We start from the raw sequence: 22,064 nt of genomic DNA on the forward strand, positions 1-22,064 counted from the left end.
CCTCTTCTCTAGGTTCTGTTTCGTGAGAGGAAGTCTCTAAATAGTGTGGCTGTGTGGTGCTCCTCCCAGATGTCCAATCCTCTTGATCTTCATTCATTTTCCTATGCTTCTGGCCCAGGTTCCCAAGGCCACAGGCTGGGCGCCCATAGCCTGGCACCTGTAGCTGCGCATGGGGGTGATAGTGAGGATTTTCAGACCCTCAAGCACTCACAGGTTGTCAGGGCCAGGCTGCCCCCCTGAGATGGGAGCTTGAATCTGTATCCCAGTGTAGCCCAGAGGTATCTGGGTTAAGTGTCCCTGAGATCCAGAGCCATCAGACAGCTCAATTCCAAAGTTAATCCTCCTCATGTTGAAGATGCTATTCTGGTTATTCTGCCAGGGAGGGCTGTAAAAGACGCTGCCACATTAACTGCAGCAATCACGGGGTGAGTACTCCTCCCCGAAAGCCTGCAGCAGGGAGCCACACCACACATCCAGCAGGGGAGGCAGCTGTACCAAGGGTCCCAATCAATCCAGGTAGGAAGGAGGGATGGCGTCCCCACCAGACCTTAGCCCACCCTCAGAGGCCCCAAAGGGAATGTGGGGCAGGCCAGCCACCCCAGAAACTCAGACCCAACCTGCTCCCTGCGTCAGTAACACCAGTCTGGGGTCCTTCTCAGTCCAGCCAAGCCTCTCTTCCAGGAACTTCCTGGTCCCCACCACTGCTTCTGTTCTTTAGACTTAATGACATTGTGGCCCTGCTCCTGTGGCCCAGCTCCTAACCATTCTTATGAGAGTCACATCTCTAAGCTCTAGGAGTCAACTGAAGACTCCTCTGCTTCGAGAGGAAGTATGACAATGGGTACCCTACAGCCATGCCACCTGGGTTCCAAATCCTAGTGCCACCATTAGCTTGTGGGACTTTGGGCAAGGTAGATAGCTTCCCTGTGCTTTCTTTCCATCATCTGGAAAATGGGGATGATCATGGTACTCATCAACAACCTGTAAGGTCACTGTGGGAATGAAGTGATTTACACGTGCTGTGCTTGGCACATCTTTAAGTATCATAAAAGTGTTAGTAATTATTATTGCTTTTACTATTGTTATTGTTTTTGTTGAAGATTGAACCCAGGGCCTTGTGCATACGAGGCAAGCACTCTACCACTGAGCTACAAGCTCCAGCCCTTTTACTACTTTTAATTACTAGTATATAAGTAAAATGTGATTCCTTATTATCAACTCATAGCACTGACTGTCCTAGCCTCAGTGACTCTCCCATGACCTGCCCTTTTGCCCTGGACTGGTTTCTTCTCATCATAACTCAATTCTGGTTCTACAAATGGGGATCCCTGGCTGCCCTGGTCAAGATGTGAAATCCTTGGATAAGCACAGGTTTTGAAGCTCAGAGATCTGGGGCTAAGCCCATGTTTTCCCCAGCCACTGGCTCCACGCTGGGCTTCCACTCTTCTAACTAGTGCCTGCCACAGAGGGCAATTGAGTATCAGAAGGAAACACTCCTAGCAAACAGGAGGCCCCAGTTCACGCTCTTCCCTCATTTGTCATATAGAATGACCTGGTGTTTTCTCGAAGGGACCTGATAGAGGGCAGCATGAGGGGGAAGGAAGGTGAGCCCTGAGGGAGGACTGGGATGGAAAGAAGCCCCGTCCAGACACACGGCCTGTGGATCCTGAGGGACAGAATGGGCGCCCTACAATTATGAAGGGCTGCTATGGCCTGGGTGTGTGTGGGAGGCTGCCAGGTTGGAGAGGGAAGGCATCTAGCCTGGCAGGGCAGTGGAACTCAGCCTGCCACCTCCACCACTTTCGTTCCTTCCTCCCTGCTCTGTGACTGTGGCTCACTGAGGGGTGGGTGCAATATAAGGCCCTTCTCATGCCATCCTGTGCCCTGGTTCTCTCTCCTGAGAGCACCTCCAAAGCAGAGATCTTAGAGCTCTCCAGGTCCCTCCTGCCCACCCTCTGCTCCCTTGCAGCATGAATGCAGGATCAGGCCTCATGGTCTCTCCCAGCAGCATCCTACACCCGCAGAGCACAGAGAAGCACACAGGAGCACCAGAAAGGGGGAGTACAGAGGGTATGTCAGGAGGAAGGAGAGTCGTCCTTCTAGACCCCAAAAGTCACAGAATGATATTGGCTCATCCCTGGGGCTTCCCAGGGATCTTCAAGTGGCTCCGTATGCGCCAGAGAAGACATAACCAAAGGTGCCAAGTCACAACCAGTACAGGGACAGGTTTCAGATTGGAATCCATGACCTGTACTTGCCAGCCTATGTTCCACCAACCCCCACATCTCTATAGCCCCTTGTTCCCCTCCCCTTCTTTATAGGAGTTCCCCTGGCAGTGGGCTGGAGAAATTCCAGGTGGAGAGATGGGACTATTTATGGGGCGGGGCCAAGGGCTGACTCCCCTCAGGCCTAGAAGGAGTTAAGTCTCCCCTCCCCCCCTGAATATACACATCAAAGAGGTGGCCAGGGCTAGGTGAAGGAGATGGAGGCATGAGAGGGAGGCCCCAGGGGAAGGGGGAGGCTTTTAGCAGGTGGAGGGAGGCTGTCAGGGTAATGGCTTTTCCTGGCACAGCTGACTCCTCTGGGCCTTGATGCGATTCTAGAAACTGGAGAGTAAGAGGGGGCCTCGGATTCCTTACAGAATAGGAGCAGGGAACCAGTTCACCCTCCACTCCCTGCCCCCATTCTGTACCCCCAGCTGGACACATTCCTGAGTTCTAGGTCCCCAGGTCCTGAATTCCCTCAGAGCTCCCAGTGCAACCTCGGGGCCCACTGGGGCCTCTCTGAGACCTGCAACCCTGCAGATTGTCTGCAAGGACTGAAACTCCTCCCCCCTGTCCCCAAAGCCCTGCCCTGGCTCTTCAGCCTGGTGCCAGGCAGTCAGGGGCAGGAGGAACTAACAGTGATGCCTGCTGTTCAGACTTAATCCAGCTGTAGCAGGATGGGACTGGGGTTGGATTCAAGGGCAGGATGGGCAGCCCTGGGCCCCAAGCTGTGATAGATACAGCCCACCCCTCCCCCAGGATGCAGGAGGGTTATGCAGTGTCTCTGACAAACCCCAGTTCCAAGCCTGAGGTCCCTGGGGCTCACTTCCACCCCAGCAGGAGGCAGAGGAGCCAGGCCCCAGCGCAGCTGTGAGTGGGAGGGAATGAGAACAAATTTCTTCCTGCAAGGTCATGACTAAGATGTGTTGTCTGGTTCCCAGGGTCTGCTGCTGAGTGGAGGTGAGCAGTGGAAGAGCACAGGACATTGACAGAGACAGAAAGGGAGCTGGAGGCACACAACTCCCCCACCCCTCTGCCCCCACACACCGTGCTCCAAAGAGGTTTGTATGTTGCAATGTCATCCATTCTTAGTACCCTATCTACCAACCCTCAAAGTGCCTCACAGTCTCCTATTCACACCTGAGCCACCTCTCCCAGTTGCCCTGTTGGTCCTCCTGGCCCTCTTAGCCTCCCACTCCCCTCAAAGCATCAAAGTGCACGCAATAGTCAAGATCTGGTTTCCTTCCAGGCAGGGCTTTGGTAGTCTGGAATACAGGCAGCCCAGCTTGTCCTGAGTGCCCATCACATCACAGGGCAGTCACCAGGACGGCAAAGGAAAGGGAAGGGCCTGAATTCAGGTCTGTACTGGCTACTGGGGTCCTGGTTGGGCAGGCTCCCAGGAGGATAGGAAAGTCCAGAGGGATGTTTTCAGGTGCCCTCTGGGAAGGAAATAGGCAGGCAGGCATAGGAAAGGATGGACAAAGAGAAGACCTTTAGATGGAGGGGCAGTGGGACAAGAGGTCTTGTGACCCTTTGACAGGGTCTACCATGGCCCTATTGTTGGCCTACCTGAGACACAGAATGGGAAGATAGGTTCAGACTGAGTCCTTCAGGCCAGCTGCTGGGATGTCATAATTGAACCTCAGTCTGATCTGAGAAGGCAGGACAATTTTCTTCTACCTGAATCCCCCATGCCAGCCTCTGAGCCACAGAGGCCAGCCTATCCCATCTTCCAGAAGTATAAGAGATAGTCACAGTCCAAGGCCAGAGGCCTCCCTCCATCCCTGGAAAGCACTAAAACTCCAACGACCTTTTCCTGATCCAGAAACCTAGCCTTATGCAACAGGGACAGGAGTTGGGGTGTTGGCTCTGCAGAGGGTCGTCTGAACAAGATGATCAAAGGCTGCATTCCTGTTTCTGAGTCTACTTGGCTAGATCAGTGGGGAAAGGTTCCACAAAGAAGGTGGAACTCACAGAGATGGAGAAGAGGACCTTCCCAATTGGAGGACAGAGCCTAAGGCTCAGAGCAGGCTAGGAGCTGGTTTCATGCATAGGTCACAAGAGGGACAATCTGGTTGATCCAGGTTTGGAGGATTGGTGTAGTTAGGAGAGAGAGGCTCGTGGGCCTCCCTGACTGAGCTCCCTCTCAAGTTCTCTTCTTTCCATACCCCTTTGCAGTGTCCTCTGAAGCCAGACAAGCAGGAGGGAAAAGTCCTCACACTTTTGGCCTTGGCCAAGATCCCCTCGGAATGCTGGGTAGGAAGTTGTGCCCAGGAACTTCTCAAAGAGGAGAGGTGCTGAATCTGGAAGGGAGAAGCCGGCCTGAAGCTCTCTTCTCATCCCCCCACTTTGCCCGGACTCAGCCATCAACAGTGCCCCCACTCTACGTAGGTGTAGCTGAAGATGGGCAGCTGGTCCTTGTGGTCTCTTAGCTCTCCGGAGGATGCCACTTAAGACATGAGCATGGTTGTTATTCTCAGCAAAACGATGGGCTCTCGTCCTGGGTTTCATTATTAATTGGAGTCTAATGAACCATCACTAACTGCTGATGGTGCTACAACACTACAGGTGGGCCTCAATTTACAGAATAACGGACTCTGGCACAAGGCGGGTATGAATTGGACACTGAAGACGCCACATCTGCCTGGGCCTGGATCCTCCCCTTGCAGGGAGCGAGTAGGCAAGGGCATATTCCAAGGAACTCTGGTAAAGGCAAAAATATCTCTGAAAAATAAATGCCTCTTCCTCACCCCATCCTTCCCTACACTTCATCGGAAATAACCCCGACCTTTCTTGGGGAGCATCATGGGCAACGAGCAGCCCTGTTCTGGGCCCATGTCAGTCAGGGAGATGGGTAAGGCAGGAATAGTCTCCCAGTACAGCCCAAGAAAGAACTGTAGCCCACAAAAGTGACTGGTGCAAAGTTAGACTTAAGCCTCCTGTGTGCGACATTGTACCCTTTTCTGGAAAGAATTTTCTTGTTTTCCAGAGGGTTTTTTTTTTTTTTTTTTTTTTTGTCTGTTTGAGGCTGGGGACAGTGCAGGACCAAGAAGAGCCCCTGCCTGCACCATTGCCAGCCTTTGGAGCTTCACCCTGTGGCATACGTGGTGAGGTACACTGGGGACCATTTTCTTAGGGGAGGCAGGGGGGACTACTGTCGGTCACCACCATGGCTCTATGGGGATGAAATGACGGTGCCCTTGGCAAGGTGTAGGCCTGGGTGAGACAGCTCAGAGGACCTCTCCATGACTTAGGGTTCTCTCAACCCATCATCTGCTCTGCACATCCTCTCAGCTGAGCTTTCCCTTTTTTGTGTAGGAATTTTTTGCAGGAAAAAGCTGGGTCAGACGTGAAGGTGAACTTCCCAACTTCTGAAAGAGGTTCATTCTAATTTTTATTCCTGGACTAATTGGGGTGGTGTTCAGTCCAAGTTCTGAGACCAACTTTCCTGATGCCCAAGTGCAGGGGGCTGAAGCTGCCCTCTGAGGAGATGTGGACAAAGGACAAGTAAGTAGGGACAGTGTTATCTGTGTACTTGCACCTGCTACTAGACTGTGAGCACCTCAGGGGCAGGGACCTGCCTGGTCACCACAGGAACTCAGTTCCCAGCTCCTAGCCTGGGCCCAATGGGGCCCAGTGAGTGTTGAACAGGAAGAGAGATGGATTGTGGTGAAGCACATGAAGACAGAGGCAGGCTGTCCTCCGTGGCTCTTCCTGGCAGCCCCTGGGCCCATGCTGGGACTTGCTCTCCATACAGAGGCAGCTCCTCAGCCCCATCCTAAAAGAGGCTCCTGGCTAGAAGGAGTGATCAGATTTCAATGGCTGTCACAACAGCATATCCCCAGTGGGAAAGCAGAGCCTTGCTGTGGGGTCTGGGCTTCCTCAAGGGCCTAGGCCCTGAGCGCCTTATTTCAGCCTGGATACTGGTCTCTCCATCCCAGGCTAGGACCCTGTGGCTGGATTTTGGTTCTGGTTCTGATGGCCATGTGAACCATTCTGTGAGACCCCAGCCACAATCCTGAGCTGGTCCAGGGGCCCTGCTTCTCCAACGCACACAAAACACCCCTAACACACACACACAGCACTTTCCTCAGGCCCAGGGCTGCCTAGGAAGTCAAACAATGACTAACAGGAGAGGAGAGGGTCACGTCCAACAACCAAAGTCCTTCTTGGTCCCCATCTTTGTGTGGGAGCAGGGAGGCTATGGTCTGCCCTCCACAAAGATAAATCTCATAGCACCCAGAACATTTCCCAGGTCAGCCATGGTGAAGGCTGGAGAGGTGAATTAGCACTAGGGCTCACAGGCCAGGGTGTGAGTCCTGGCTCCTGGCTCTATTGCTACAGACCAGGAGGCTACATCCTGAGCTCAGCTCCTCCCTGGTGATGGTACTCTGTGTCTCAAAGGTTCCAGGCACCTGGTGCGTCCTTAGAGAAGGGGGATAAGGAGGTCAACTGTGGAAGGCTGAGTCTGAAGTGGATATGCACATTGGCAAGTGGGTCCATGGAGCTTAAGAGATTGGCTAGAGCTGGATACAGGGGTTCTGGGGGTGGTTGGGGAACCTGAACTGAGGGAGATCTCAGGGAAAGCAGAGATGCAGAGGACAGGCCAAGACTGAGTGGGGAACATTGACATTTATAGTTATAAGACAAAGAGGATCTCATGGTAGAGTGACTAGAGACAAGGGAGACAATCAGGAGAGGGGGCCATTCTGGAAGTGAAGAGAGAGGGGACCTCAAGAAGGGGGAATGTCTACTCCAACAAGTAGAGGGACAGCACCGGAAGTCGCTCTCCTGGGAGGAGACAAGTCAGTGAAGCTGGATGCGACCGTTGAGTCTCACATGAGTTGAAGGTTCAGGAGGAGAAGACAATGAGGGCCATTGTAGAGATCCTAACTGACCAGAGCTGTTTGGCCTGCATGAAAAAAAAAATGGCCAATTTTTGCACAGAAATCTGAATTTCTTGCTTCTCTCCAAAAACAGAGGGAACCGACAAGCCAAGCCCCGATTTCTCCAAGTCAGATATCAGTGGGAGGATACTGGAGGCTGCTCCTCTGAAGTAGCCAGGGTCCTCCTTGTTGCCAGTCTCTTCTTTTTTTTTTTTTTTTTTTTTTGTGGTGCTAGGGATTGGAACCCAGGGCCTTGTGCTTGCAAGGCAAGCACTCTACCCACTGAGCCATATCCCCAGCCCAGCCAGTCTCTTCTATTCTCTGTTTTATCACACACCAGCTGACTTCGGGGTTTATGTAACTAATTGGGCCCTGAAGGCACTGACTTTGGTATGCCTGGTGTGGCTTATCCTGATGGAAGCTTACTGGGTGTGTGGAGGGATGGAAGGTGACATAAACAGGGAGAACAGAGGGCAGGAGACGCTGAACTGGAACCTAAAAACACAGCTCCTGTCCAGTCTGGCACCTCACTCTTCGCTAGGTGCCAGACCATTTGGCATCTGCTCCTAAAGCCCATGGGGAGTGGGGCAGGGCGGAGGGAGGACAGGCAAAGCCTATAGGGGGATCAAGCTCTTGGTTGTTCATGATGTCTGTGGAGGGAGGAGGAGCCAGGAAAGCTGCTCTGCGCATGCTCAGGAATAAGCAGAGGAGGTAGCCCGAGCATAATGTAATAAGGACACCAGAAAGGCCCCATGGCCTGCCCACTACCTGCCATCTCCCTGGACTTCTCCTGGTCAGTACTGCCCTCTGGGAGTACTGGTGGGAGAGCTTATGCTTTTGGGTGTCTGAATTCATGTTTCAGGCATGAGAAGACCTCAGGGGCACTGAGCAGAGGTGATAGGGAACATCTGGAAAGAATCCTTATAACTTCAGTCTGACTTGAGAGGGGGCGGGTCTCAGGGCAGCCCTCCTTTAACCACTGACACCAGCTGTGTTTATAGCTCTGTGATACAGGAACATTTTCACTGAACAAAAATTCTGAGATTCTGCGCCTCAAGGGACCAAAGTCATATGGAGCAGGTGTGGGCAGGAAAGCAGGCCACAGGGCTGAGGTCCTGCAGGGGTGATAGATTCCCAGGCCCCACCCAAGGCCTGCTTCCCAACCCTGTCTCTTTCCCCAGGGGTGCCCTCCAGCTTGGAAAGGAGGCTTAGTCTCTGCAAGAGACAGTGGTCAGATGGTAACAGTTGTCTTCATTTGCTCCACTCTGCTGGCCAGCCGCAGGACCTCAGACCAATCCCTTCATGCCCCTGGGCCTCGGCCTCCTTGACTAACATACGGGGTTATGAAACTGCTTCCCAGCGCAGTTCTGTGAAAAACAGTGTGTGGAGAACTGAATTCCCAGTAAGCTTAGAGGGGGACATTATCTGCAAATGGGAGTTGCTTTATCCTGGTACTGTCCTCGAGTACTGTTGTTAGTTTTGCTGAGCCCAACCATCTGGTTGCTGAGACAAAGGTCACCTGTGAGTCATGCTGAGCCTCCACCCTCTCCATCCAGATCTCTGCCCTCTGGGGCTCTTGGCCAAGGCCACAGCCAGACCAGGAGGAGGGGGAGCCCAGAGCCCAGGAGGGGTCTCCAGACTGGTCACTGCCTCTCTCTGGTAGCATGGGTCAGGATCCTGAGTCCAGCAGCCTCTTTCCAAGAGGGGAAACTAACTACTATAAGACCAAGGCAGGGAATGCAGTGGAAAGAACTTCTGGAGTTGAGAATTCTGGATCCTCACTTAGGAACTCACAGGCTTTGTGAACTTGGCTCATTTATGGAAATGCTCTGAGCCTCAAGGGTAAAATGGGGATAATACACCTAATACATAAGACTGGGTAACAATTAAGTTATATGAAACACGTTCTCCTGGCATATTTGTCAGTATATGGGAGGCACTTCTTTAACATCCCTCTATTACCAAGACCTCCAGCAATTGTCCTCCTTTCAATGTTCTCTCCAATCAGTCACCAGGGTCAAGGCTCAGTCTGTGACCAAGAACATACAATGTGGGGCCCAGGTCAGGGCTCTCAGGCATACAATAAAAACACAAGGTCTTCTGCACATGGTTCTGAAGGGCCCTGATCTGACACCCACCCTCTGCCTGGACTGAGCGGAGCCTGCCCATGTGCACAGAGGAAGCTACGCCCTCCCTTCCCAGTGCTGCCCCTGTCACCACTCATTAGGTCTGGGCAGCCAAAGCAGCAGCTGCCAACACTGGCAGCCCTTCCACCAGCCTTTGGCCAGGGGTCAGAATCCACAGGCCGCTTCCTGGCTGGTTCCTCCCCCACAGCCATCCTGCCCCCTAGGGCATTCCCACCTGTCAATGCCACTACTCTCCTGGTCCCTGTGGTGCTCTGACTGGCAGGTCTTTTTGTGTCAAGCTGGGAGACAGGTGTTGGACACTGGTCAGGCACCAGGCCCTCCAGCCAGACCCAGATTAGCCAGGAGAGACTCTGGGCCCGGGCCTGGGTGTGGCATCTATCTGTCTCAGGTGGCCCTGCTGGAACTCTAACAAACTGAGATGGTTTCCCAGGCCAGACAGGTCTGCACCAGCATGGAGGCTGTAGTTTATATCCTGGGCATGGTTAGACTGAGATCAGAAAGAGCAGGGACTGGCCAGAGGTCACACAGGGAGTTGGGGTGGTGGGCTTCCTGATTCCAGTCTGGCTTCTTTCCACTGCCCTATGGCTCTCTTCTGTTAGACATCAAGAAGTGAGGTAACTTTCCCCAAATCACACAACAATCTAGAAACAGGGCCAGATTCATTCATTTCATCAACACTTAGTTATTGCTATTTGGAGCTGGTGGAGAGAAGCAGCCAAATTCAAGAGATAAGAGAGACACTGAACTGGGCAGTGGCACATGCCTGTAATCCCAGTGACTTGGGAGGCTGAGGTAGGAGGATTAAGTTCAAAGCCAACCTCAGCAACTTAGTGAGACCCTGCCTTTAAATAAAACATAAAAAGAGCTGGGGGATATGGCTCAGTGATTAAGTGCCCCTGGATTCAATCTTGGTACCAAAAAAAAAAAAAAAAAAAAGACAGATGTTGACCATTGACACACTTTGTTAATAGACTAGATGGGAGTTTTAAGAAAATGTCATTATTGAGGCCAGGGTGGGGATGAGATCTGAGAGAGAGAGAGAGAGAGAGAGAGAGAGAGAGAGAGAGAGAGAGAGAGAGAGAGAGAGAGAGAGACAGAATAGAGAAAACAACCTCAGGTAGAAAACAAACTGGCCAACATTTTGTGCTAGGTAGAAGAGATGAAGAGATGTGGTCATAGGAGGAAATAGGAGAGTGTGGTGTCTTGGAAGCCAAGAGAAGAAAAGGGCTAAAGAGAATGAGTGGTCACCAGGGGCTAATGCCACCGGGAGGTTGCATAAGAAGAGATACCATTGGTGAGGCATGGTGGTCACTAGGGACTCTAGAGAAATCTATTTCAATGCAGAAGTGGAGTCAGATTGGAAGCGGACATGGTTTCTATGAAGAGATGAGCCAAGTGGACCTGCCAGACTGGATTAGCTGTGACTAGAGGATGTGTTCCATTGCTAGCTTGGTTTCAGGCTGGGTCCTGCAGAGGGCTGTGCCCCAAGTAAAGAAAGCCCCATCTTTGAGCCTGAATGTCCTTCAGGTCATCACATGGGGTGAATGAGTGAATGGTTTCGGGGTCCTTTCAGGCCTGTGTTTCTCTCCCCACCCAGCACTCCAACTATGGACCTTTCTGATGGGGAAGAAACAAAGCCAGAAAGAATGGAAGGAGGCTGAGACAGGATCCCCAGGCTACCCTCCCTGACCTAACATGGGGTAATAGACAGCAGGAAACCAAGCTAGGAGACTAAACTTAGGACACCAGAAAACAGGACAATGATGATGACAAAAAGTATTTAGAAAGAATGTAAAAGTTTATGCATATATGTATATTCTTCAGTTTTATTGAGGTATAATTGACAAGTAAAAATTTATCTAAAATTTATACCATGATGATTTGATAGACATATCTACTATAAATAATCACTACATAATCAAATTGATAACACATCCATCACCTCATATAGTTACCCTTTTTATATCTGTTAGAACACTTAAGATTTATCAAATTTCAAGTGTATAATATAGTGTAGTTAACTATGATCATCATGCTGCATGTTAGCTTCCTGAAACTTTTTCATCTAATAATGGCAAGTCCAATAGGTCCCCATCCTCAGTCCCTGGCAATTACTATTACACTCTCTGCTTCTGTAGGTTCAACTGAGATTTCACATTGAGATTATATAATATTTCTTTCCTGTGTCTGGCTTATTCCATTAGCATAATGTCTGTCTTCCAAGTCCAACCATGTTGTCACAAGTGACAGAATTTCCTTCTTTTTATGGCTGAATGTATCTCACACTTTCTTTATCCATCTAACAATGGATGGATACTTAGGTAGGTGCCATATCTTGGCTCTTGTGAATAGTGTTACAATAAACATGGGAGTGCAGGTATCTTTATAATAAACTTATTTCTCTTCCTTTGGGTACATATCCAGAAGTAGGATTGGTGGATCATATTGTAGTTTTATTTTTAATTTTTTAAGGAATCTCCATACTGTTTTCCATAATGGTTGCACCAATGTATATTCCCAGCAATAATGTATGAGGATCCCCCGAACCCTAACCCTACCCACCCCCATCAGCATTTGTTACTTCTTGTCTTTTTGATGGCAGTCACCCTAAGGAGCATGAGGTGGTAGCTCCTTGTGGTTTTGCTTTGCATTTCCCTGATGATTAGTGATGCTGAGAACCTTTTCACACACTTCTTGGCCATCTATATATCTTCTTTGGAAAAATGTCTCTTCAGGTTCTTTTGGACATTTTTAAATCAGGCTTTTTTCTGCTATTGAGTTGTATAAATTCCTTACATGACTCGCAAATATTTTCTCTCATTCCATAGGTTGTTTTTTCATTTTGTCGATTGCTTCCTTTGTTGTACAGAGCTTTTTAGTTTGTTGTAGTTCTGCTTGTTTATTTTTGATTTAATTGTACTTTGGTGTCAAATTAAGAAAAAAAAAAAAAAAATCGCCAAGACTCGTGTAAAGAGTTTCTCCCCTATTTTCTTCCAGGAGTTTCACAGTTTCAGATTTTACATTTAAGTATTTATAAGTTTTTCTTTAAAGCACTGAAATACTCCTGAGAAAAACTGAGAACTTCAGTGGACTTTCCTGTGCCTATCGTATGCTTTGTTGCTGTGTATTATGATTAGACACAGGAGGACATCAAATTCTTTCCAAGGTCTAGGGACTCTAAAGGTTCAGGCCCTCCCTCTGGGGTTCTTGCCTGGGGCTGGGGGCTAGCACTGAAAGCCACCTCCGGGTCCTGACAGCTGGGCTCTGTTCTCAGAATCCCTCCCTTCTCCTTTCATTTGCATCTCATTAGCACCACTTGGAGCTGGTGGCAGCTCCGCCTGGAGCTTTGGGAGCGGGTGCGTCCTGGCCCAGGCCCTGCTCCCAACAAGAAGAGGGGTGTAGCGATGCGCTCTCCCCTCCCCCTCTCCTTCCCACAAGTCGCTGCCACTGGGAGGGCGCAGGCGACGAGGTGTGCCCAGTTCTCCACACCCCCACCCAAGCTCAAGTCGCCTAGGCTCCCGCCCCCGCTCGTTTCCATAGCAACGGGGTGATGGCGCGGGGTTGCGGTCCTGCTGAGGAGCAACGCGGCCACCCAGCTACCCGCCCTGCTGCCGCCCAGGCTGGATTGGTGACAGGCACGGCCTCAATCTCCCGAGATGATCGGCGATAATTGGTTTATGGAAATAGCTGAGAGGAGAAGGCGAGCTCCCTGTTAGAAACCAGCCTCCCCGCCAAGCCCGCTCTCTGCCACCTGTCCTTCCCTCACCACGGAAATGGAGGTGGGGGAGGGGAGGACTGAGGAGCTGGGCTGGCGCAAATGGGTTTTGGAGGCAAGCAAGGCAAGCATTTCACCTGTTGGTCTCCAGCACAGCATCTATCCCCCTTTCCCTGTGAGTGGGAGGCGGGGCTGCTTGTTATAACCAGGTGTTTGCCTCTTTGGCTATAAGTCTGTGCTCAGTCCTGTGTTGGGTGCAATGTTGCAGAAATGGAGAATGGAACTTGAGATCCTCAGGGAGCCTCAGTTAGGGGGATAGAAGAGGAACACATAGACCATATTTATAAAAAGTATTTCAGACCAGTGTTGCCACTGCTGTGGGGCTTCAGAGGATGAAGAGCTGAACTCTGGTGGCTGCCTGGAGGAGGCATCATTATCGAGGCATTGAAGGTGAGATTTCAGCAGGAGTGGGTGGGAAGGTTGGGACAGGCACTCCCCACAAGGAAATGCAGGCAAAAGCCTGTAGGCAGGAACTCAATGATGCCAGCATTGGCAGAGTGTAGCTTGGTGGGAGGCTGTGGCTGCTCAGTGTCTACAGAAGGGGTCAAGGGAAGACAAGCTCCTTGGAGAGGTTAATTAATGCATGATGCTCTAAGATAAAAACTGAGCAGAAGTCCCACCTCCACAGGGAAGGCTGGCTACTGGACACCGTGTTGTTGCTTGATGGCCTTCTAAGAGAGGTGGGCAGCAGATATGGTATGCTGGGGCTCAGAAACCAGGAGGAGAAGTGTGTATCATCAACTGCTGATTGGGGCTATGGGGTACATTAAAGGATCCAGAAGCCCCTTGACAGCCGGGCACGATGGCACACACCCGTAATCCTAGCAGTTGGGAGGCCAAGGCAGGAGGATTAAGAATTCAAAGCCAGCCTCAGAAACTTAGCCAAGGCCCTAAGCAACTTAGTGAGATTCTCTCTGAATTTTAAAAAATATATATTATATAAAGGGCTAGAGATGTGGCTCAGTGGTTAAGTGCCCCTAGTTAACACCTGATCCAAAAATAAATAAATAAATAAATAAAAGAAAAAAGAAGCCCCACAATGGACATGATTGGAGAGAGTTGGGGGCCAAGGGGGAGGGTAGTTGTGAGGACCATAACATCTAGGGCATGGTGGGATAGGGCATCCAGAGGCGGGAGAGGCAGACCCTAAGTCATCTCTCTGACCATCACCTCCGACTGACCCAGCCTAGGCCTCTGCATACAAGGGCCCTGAGGTGGAGTTGTGGCCAAGCCCTGCCTGACTCGTTGTGGAATCAAGAGGTGGCCCTCTGGACCCTTTGGTGTCTTTCCTTCCTGGCCTTATGTGCAGTTGCCACATAGCAAGGAAGCGCACCAGGCCTTCGTTTTGCAGAGCCCACGGCCCCTGTGCAACTTCTCCCCTGAACCTTCTAACCCCTTATTATTCTCCCCTGAACCTTATTAACCCCTAATTTCTGCTCACAGCCCAGCACCACTGCTGCCTCACCCTCACCCAGCTACTTACACTACCGCATAGGGCCATGGTTCAGAGCCATCCTTGCAGGTGGGAAGGTTGGAAGCCCCGTGGAGAGTGACCGCGATGGTCTCCATGTTATGGGGAGACAGGTGGCTGAAGTCAGGTTTCATGCTCTGGGAGGTGTTCAGGGGCTTCTCTGGGCCCTCAGTGACCTGTGGGGAGAGTCAGGGCTGAGTGGCCTCTTTTGACTTGGCATCTCCCTTTACTGCCCCTCTATAACCTCTAGCCTCCCCTCTTAGTGGCTGTCTTCCTCTGTCATTTCCCCTACCCCAGAATTATGGGGCAGTTGCCCTCAAAACCATTTTCTCCCTACCTCTGTCCCATAGGCCATATGCCCTTCAGTGCCTCTCTTGCCTCTTCCCCAGTCCTGGATTGTCCCTTCCTGCAGCAGGAGAAAGGCCACCTCACCTCTCAAGTCAGGTCCTACCTCTAAGCCTCTACTTTTGCGTCTATCTTTACTTGTAATTCCTCAACCCCACCTGCTCTTCAGGTCCTAGAGATTGGACACCTTCTTCAGTCTTTTCTGTAACTTCACCGTCAGTCACTTCAGGTCCTTCCTGGGCACAGCACTGTACATTACAAAGCTTATCCCCATCCGTGAAGTCATCATTGTTTTAGTGGAGATGATGGATGTGTGTTCTCCCCAGAGAACCCTGCACGTGGAGGAGGAGAGGTGCTGCCCGTGTAATGCCCAGACCTCCTAGGCCGGGCATCCTAGGTAGACTTGTGCAGGGACTTAACAACTGGACAGCATGGATTCATGACCCAAAGGGGCAAGGTGATGAGAGTTGCTGAGAGGGGACAGCAATGGCAGCTGGAGCAGTTGGGAAAGGCAGTGGAACCGAGGCCTTCAAGGGTGGGGAGAACATGGAAAGCGAAGTCAGTTCAAGCCAGAAGGCAGAAGGCTGCAGCCTGGGGTGGGGCAGTGAAGTGGGAAGGGGAGGGAGGTATCTGAGGCCAGATGAGGCTGTTTGACCACAGAGCAGTGGGAAGGCAGGGAAGGTGGCACAGCTGGGGATGTTTGTGGTGAATGAACACCAAGTGCTGGAGAGGAGAGGGGACATGGGTTCGATGTGGTTTTGGGGTGTCCTGATCCTTCCTCTGTACTGGCTGGTTGACTGACCTTCATTCCCAGTACCTGGAGTTGACCCAATAGACTGATGTTAACCCTTGCTAGGCTTCACCTGGCAGGATGCCACCTATTCTCTTTGTCCCTTCTGCTGATACATAGCCATACGGAGAGGCCTTCATGGCCCTGGAAGAGGAGCAATGGTGCTCTCAGGTTAGAGATGGGGCCCTGAGAGCTGACCCTCTTACCTGCATTCTAGGGCAAGCCCTGGGGACAGGGGTGGAGGAGGATGTCCTGTTATACTAAGGGAGACTGAGGCCCAGAGAGGAGCAAGGACCTGCTTGCTCTGGTAGCCTCTGATGAGCACTGCTGGGGCAGCTGGGTTTGCCTTGTTCTGCCGCTTTCCACTATGGGATGCAGGGCAGCCACATGCTGAGTGTGGGTTTCCCCATAGGGACACTGAGAATTTAGACCAGCCTGTCTGGGAGTTGACCTGCTGCCTCCTTGGGCTGGGGATCCAGAGCACACTGGTACCCTCCTGGCACCTAGAAGCCTCAGGCAAAGGGAAAAGGAAGGGCTAAGTGCTTGAGGCCTTGCTCAACCCTGAGGAGTTTTAGGGATGTGACTTCATTCGGTTCTTGCCCCAACACATCTAACGGGGGCTCCATTCTTGTAGTTGCTCAAGCCCCAGAGCCTGGAGTCCTCCTGACAACCCTCATCCAGTCCATCAGCACATCCTGTCAGCCCTACCTTAATCCATCTCTAGAATCGTCCCTTCCCACCCTCTGCATGTCAAGCACTGGGTCCCAAGACACCTGGTTGTCTGCTCTGGCTACTTATGGCTCTTTCCCTTCTGACCCTCCCCATTCCATCCCCTCTCACACTGCAGCCAGAGGGATCCTTCAGGAATTTAAACCACTCCTTGACATATAATCCTGCCATAGCTCCCTGTCTCTCAGAGTCTTGTCTTGTCCCTGGGTCCCCTGATTCACTCTGCTCCAGTCACACTGGCCTCCTAGCTGTTTCTCACACACACCAAACTTCCTCCTGCCTCCCAGCCTTTGTCCTGGTTGTTCCCTCTGCCTGGGCTGCTCTTCCCGATTTTACCCAGGACTGTCATTCCTGTACCTTGCTCCCAAGCTTCCTTTGGCTGTCCTGGTGTAGGCTGTCTTTGCCTAACAAAAGACTCATTAGAGGATGAGAATATACCCGCTCCCTGCTTCCACCTCTGAAGTGCCAGCTCTACAGAGAGACCCCTCCCCTTCCTCTGACTGAGGAGGGTATCGTCCCCCCTGCAGCAGGACCTGTCACCATCTGCAGAGGTGTTGATGAGAGATGAGAGCCCCCCCCAACTCCGGCAGCCTCCACTATTCCCCTGCCAGGTCAGGGTGAGAGGAAGGGGAGGGAACCCCCACCAGATGGAGGGACTGCGGGGAAACGGCCACAGCCCACTGCCTCCTCTCTGGGGTCAGACTGCATTCTTGCCAGTGTTCCCCAACCCAGTCCCCATCAGTTTTGGTCTGTGAAGTTTTAGCCAGCTTTGCCTCCAGTTCTCTGAGCCTCAGGGCAATGTTTGGAATGCAGCCCTCCTCATGGTCGATGTGCCTAAGATTCCTGCAGTGAGGCAGCTAATGTCCCTCCCACCCCTAGATTGAGCCTCATTGCTTTGGGGGCACCGGCCTGCTATTAGCACCTTAGAGGCACAGAGTGAAGGTCCAGAAGCACAGCAGCGTCCAGTCTCTCACTGACTCCCTGGCAGCCCCAGAGCTCAAGTAGGCCTCTAGCAAGGCCCAGAGTTGTGCTGCCTCTTTCCCTACCGGCCCTGTGCCTTCCCCTCAGGAAGAGCCTTCCAGGAAATATAGCCTGCAGAGGATTTGGCAGGCACTGCTCATGCTTCACTTCTGGGCATGAGGCCAGCTGCCAGGCTGGCGCCTCCTGGTGAGGCCTGTGGGCATGTGCCCATTGGGCAGGCTGGGCCCAGGGCCAGGGAGGCCTGTGGCCAAAGGTGAGGACTCCAGTGGGAATGGTGGGCCAGGGCCTCAACCTTCCGTTTTCCCCTTTCCTTCCAACTTCTGGATGGGAATCTGCAGACTTTGTTCCCTCAGTGATGTCCCTGTGTCAGAATTCATGTTCCCTGCATGTCCCCCATTCCTGACCAGCACTGAAGAATTTTTGAAGGAATAGAAGATGCGTGTGTGGGAGCCAGGCGCCATGGCGCATGCCTGTACTCTCAGTTACTTGGGAGGCTGAGGCAGGAGGATCACAAGTTTGAGGCCAGCCCCAGTAACTTAGTGTGACACTATCTCAAAATAAAATAAAAGAGCTGGGAAGTATAGTTTGGTGGAAGAGCGCCTCTGAGTTTAATTCCTAGTACCAAAAAAAAAGAAGAAAACATGTGCTGGGTCACATGTTGGGGAGTGAACTGTGGGAGATGCGAACCTCCCTAAGTCTCAGGCCGTGGATGCATCCGTGGAGTGAGAGAACCCTGGGAGGAAATTCACCTCCTCTGATTGTCTCCTGTGGCCTGGGAGCAACGCTGGGTTCTCAAACTCACCCTCAGCTCACCCACTCACCACTGCTCAGAGCAGAGCTCAGAAGGCCACTTTTCTAGGCAAGGGTTTGCCTCGGTTCCCTCCAAGGTCACCCAGCCTATAGATGGCAAGCAGGTCCTGAGTATGGAAGCCTGTGGACTCCCAGCTATACCACAGGGCTCACATGTGGCAGACTTGGAAGCCATTTGATCCATGCCTTGGCAGTCCAGACAGGCAGACTTGTCCTTAATACGCCAGGATTAGCCAGCAGCTGTCCTCGGAGCCCCAAGACTGCCTATCACTCAGCGTAGTTTGGAATGTGTGTAGAGAGGAGTGGATGGGGGTAGAGGAGGAGGATAGGACCAGCAGTGAAGGAGTTAATGGCCCATTTAATTCAGCTCCCACGAGTGGATAGCTTAAATTGGTTCTGGTAGGGATAGGGATGGAATGAAATCCACTCCCCATCCTCAGTCCCTCCTACCTGCCACCCCTCCTTCCAGGAATCTGGAAGGTCACTGGAAGCTAAGAAACCCAGGTTCTCCCTCCAGAAGGCTCCTGTGTCTGGAAGCCATACCAGCTGGAGAGGCTCTGCTGGGCCCTCAGAGGCTGCCCTGGATGCCCTCATCTGTCATTTGGGCACGTTACTAGACTCTAGTGGGCCTTGAATTAAAATGGTTCTTTGCACTCCTTCTAGTTTCAGCATCTGGACTTGCCCATGGTTACTACGGCCAGGGGAAGGCCCCTTTAGAGCAATGAAATCTACTTGGGGAGTGAAACCCCTTTACCCGAGGCACTCGGCTGAGCCAGTGGCGACAGAGCTGGGACTAGAGCCAGGGTTTGTGTATCCCCATGACCTGAGGCCTCTGCTCTGCCCAAACCACGTTGCTTTGGACGTGGGGCTCATTCTCAGGGCTGTAACCCCTGTAACCTGAGTACTCATTGACAGTAGCGAGAGGTTGTGGCATCTGGGGCAGGAAAACCTTTCTAAAGATCACACGGGGCTGGTGGTAGAGCTCAGTGGCAGAGAGTGTGTGAGGCCCTGGTTTCCATCCCCAGCACCAAGTGGGGAGAAAAGAAGATGAAACAAAAGTTAGAAATCATAAAGAATTTTGATTACATTTTTAAGCCTCCACACCAATTTTTATAATGGCCCCCAATTCACCACAATACCAAAAAAAAAAAAAAAAAAAGGTGGAATAAAAAAGGATTAAAATCCCTAATATGCAAAGCACTGACGTTTGTAAACATCTACCCAATAGAAGATCTGATCTGGGGATTCACAAAAGAAGGAATATGAATATATAATGCTTCATATACATTATGAATATCCTTGTGGAGGATTCTACCCAGCTATTAAAATGTTTCTGAACCAAGCACAGTGGCGCATGCCTGTAATCTCAGCGTTGTGAGAGGCTGAGCCAGGAGGAACGTGAGTTCAAAGCCAGTCTCAACAATTTAGTGAGGCCCTAAGCAATTTAGTGAGACCTTGTCTCAAAATAAAATATAAAATATAAAATAAAATATAAAAAAGGGCTGGGGATGTAGCCCGATGGTTAAGTGCCCCTGGGTTCAATTCCTGGTATCAAACATTTAATTAATTAATTAATTTTAAAAAGTAAAATATTTCTGAAAGCTACCCATCAAATAAAACATCTGGCTCCCCCTCAGGACTCTCACACTGCCTGGGTCCCTCCAGCTTAGTAGGGCAGGTGGGATCCAGTTGGCTGCTTAGGGCTCCTGGGTCAGGCCAGTCTGGATGCATGACAGCTAGGAATCTTAAAGAGGAGGGTGGCAATCTAGGAACTTACGCTGAGCTGTTGGCATTCATTGCACTGAGATTCTAGTCCCTTCCTGGCAGGGCCCTGCTGCTCTGCCACAGCTTTTTATTGAATGCCTACTATGTGTCAGACACTGTTCTGAGTAGTAATCAAAACAGATCCCAGATGCCTTTTCTTCAGGGGTTCAAGCATCTGTACCAAATAGGAGGTCTAGGCCTCAGGAGGGAGGGCAGGGCAGCGGCAAGGAGGGTATGGGGGCAGCAGGATGTGGGTGCTGCAGGGATCTTGCAGGAGATGATGAGCCATCTGGGTGGGCTCTCTGAGCCCAGCAACAAGAGGACAGAAGCAAGCAGGTAAGGGCAGTCTGACTCCACAACACCCGCGAGCATACTGCATTACAACTCCCGTGTGGCCTAACGTCCAGATAGGAAGAGCCATAGAGACTGCCTTACCCACCCATTTCACAGCCGTGGGAACTGAGGCCCAGAGAAGGGAAGCGAACCAAACAGAGTTTGAAGGAGGGATGAGTTCATGCAGGTGCATGGCCTCTGCCCCCAGTCCTCACCTTTGTCTTTTTCCGTCGCATCCTCTCAGGATAGGAGTGTTTGGCTTTGTTTAGCAATCTTGGGATTTGGTACCTGGGATGAACAGTCCTGCCCAGCAGCTGGCCCGGGTGCCTTAGAGTCTTTGGGGGTGATGAAGAATATGGGGTGTCAGTACTGTCTCTAGGCTGCTATATATCAGCCCTGAGGCTTGGACTGGGGAAAGCAGGAGGGTGGGCAGTGGGGCGGGGGTCTGGATCTTTCTCAGCACCAAGAAGTTCTGTGGGTGGAAGAACCTTGGGGGATCAGGGCCATGGCCAGTTGGTCAGTGGCCTGGGGCAATTGACTCTTAGCACCCCCAGGAAGGTGAAGAGAGGGTTGGCCCTCTCTCTGCCCAGACCCAGTTGGATTACCAGGGCAACACTATGTGACATCACAGGGCAGAGCCAAAGTCATACAGGCCCCTGTGCAGGTGTCATGGGGTGGGATCTCCTCTTTCTGGAGCTGTCTTTTCTGCTGCCTGGCATCCAGTCCTCACCTTCCTGCTCTTGTTACCCCAGGGTACCTCACGCTGAAGCAAAGGACAGCCAGGCCTTGCCCCTGAGGGAGTTGCAACTTGGTTGGTACAACAGCTACTTCAGTTAAAGAATCTGCAGCCACTCTACCTCTTTGGGTACCTACAGTCTTCCTTTTGTTTAATAATAAAATTCAAGAGGGTGGTTTCTTTTGGAGGACAGGTGGGAAGAGGGAGAAGAGGGAAAGAATACCTAAGTAGATATGTTGTGGGTAACATCATGTTTTTTAGATTGAGTGATCAGTTACTGGGAATACAGTGGCCCTGCCTTACCACTGTTTCTCTTTCATAGTTGTGGTGTAACCAACCACAGTCTGAAAGTACCAAATGGAAAATTCTAGAAATAAATAGTTCATGAGTTTTAAATAAATTTTAATGTAGTATACTGTTATAATTGTCCTGTTTTGTTATTAGTTATTGTTATTTATCTCTTATAATGCCTAATTTATAAATTCAATTTTATCATAAACATATGTATAAAAAATGGCAGAATAAAGAATGACTAGATGAATCTCACCATCATGTACATCCACAAGAATGAGGTCCTTGGGGCTGGGGAGATAGCTCAGTTGGTAGAGTGCTTGCCTTGTAAGCACAAGGCCCTGGGTTCAATCCCCGGCACCCCCCCCAAAAAAAATGGGGTCCTAATTAGAATAAGATATATTCTTATATCTTACATATATGATATATCTTATATATAAGATATATATCAAAATGGGTTCTGCTGTTGTACATAACTGAAAAGAACCGAAAATAAATAAAAAATAAAAGAGTGACTAGTGGAGATGGGAGGCTGCTTCATGCAGGTTGTGAAAACTAGGCCTTGAAGGATGATTAGGGGTGCTGGGTGGGGTTTAGAGTTGTTTGGGAGAAACCTGTGGCCTACCTTACTATTCTGTCAGCTGTTTTTGGTCCCATCTTGGGGGCCTTCCCATCTTGCTTAGTTTGGGGCTCAAGAGCAGGACCAGCCTGGCAGTGAGGAGGCAGGAGTTTCCTCCTCTAT

At 51.1% G+C, this 22,064-nt stretch overlaps 1 protein-coding gene across 4 annotated transcripts in view; it reads right to left on the reverse strand.

Annotated features, from left to right (window-relative positions):
- Positions 1 to 22,064, reverse strand: part of Ccdc33 (coiled-coil domain containing 33) — a 102,634-nt gene that overhangs the window by 65,072 nt on the left and 15,498 nt on the right. For all 4 annotated transcript variants that reach the window (XM_047541015.1, XM_047541013.1, XM_047541014.1 and 1 more), the window contains exon 3: positions 14,556 to 14,719. In XM_047541015.1, the coding sequence (XP_047396971.1) occupies positions 14,556 to 14,719 (164 nt within the window). The remainder of the gene's footprint in view (positions 1 to 14,555; positions 14,720 to 22,064) is intronic.

Source organism: Sciurus carolinensis, chromosome 2 (assembly GCF_902686445.1).
Source record: "Sciurus carolinensis chromosome 2, mSciCar1.2, whole genome shotgun sequence".
NCBI classification, from domain to species: Eukaryota; Metazoa; Chordata; class Mammalia; order Rodentia; family Sciuridae; genus Sciurus; species Sciurus carolinensis.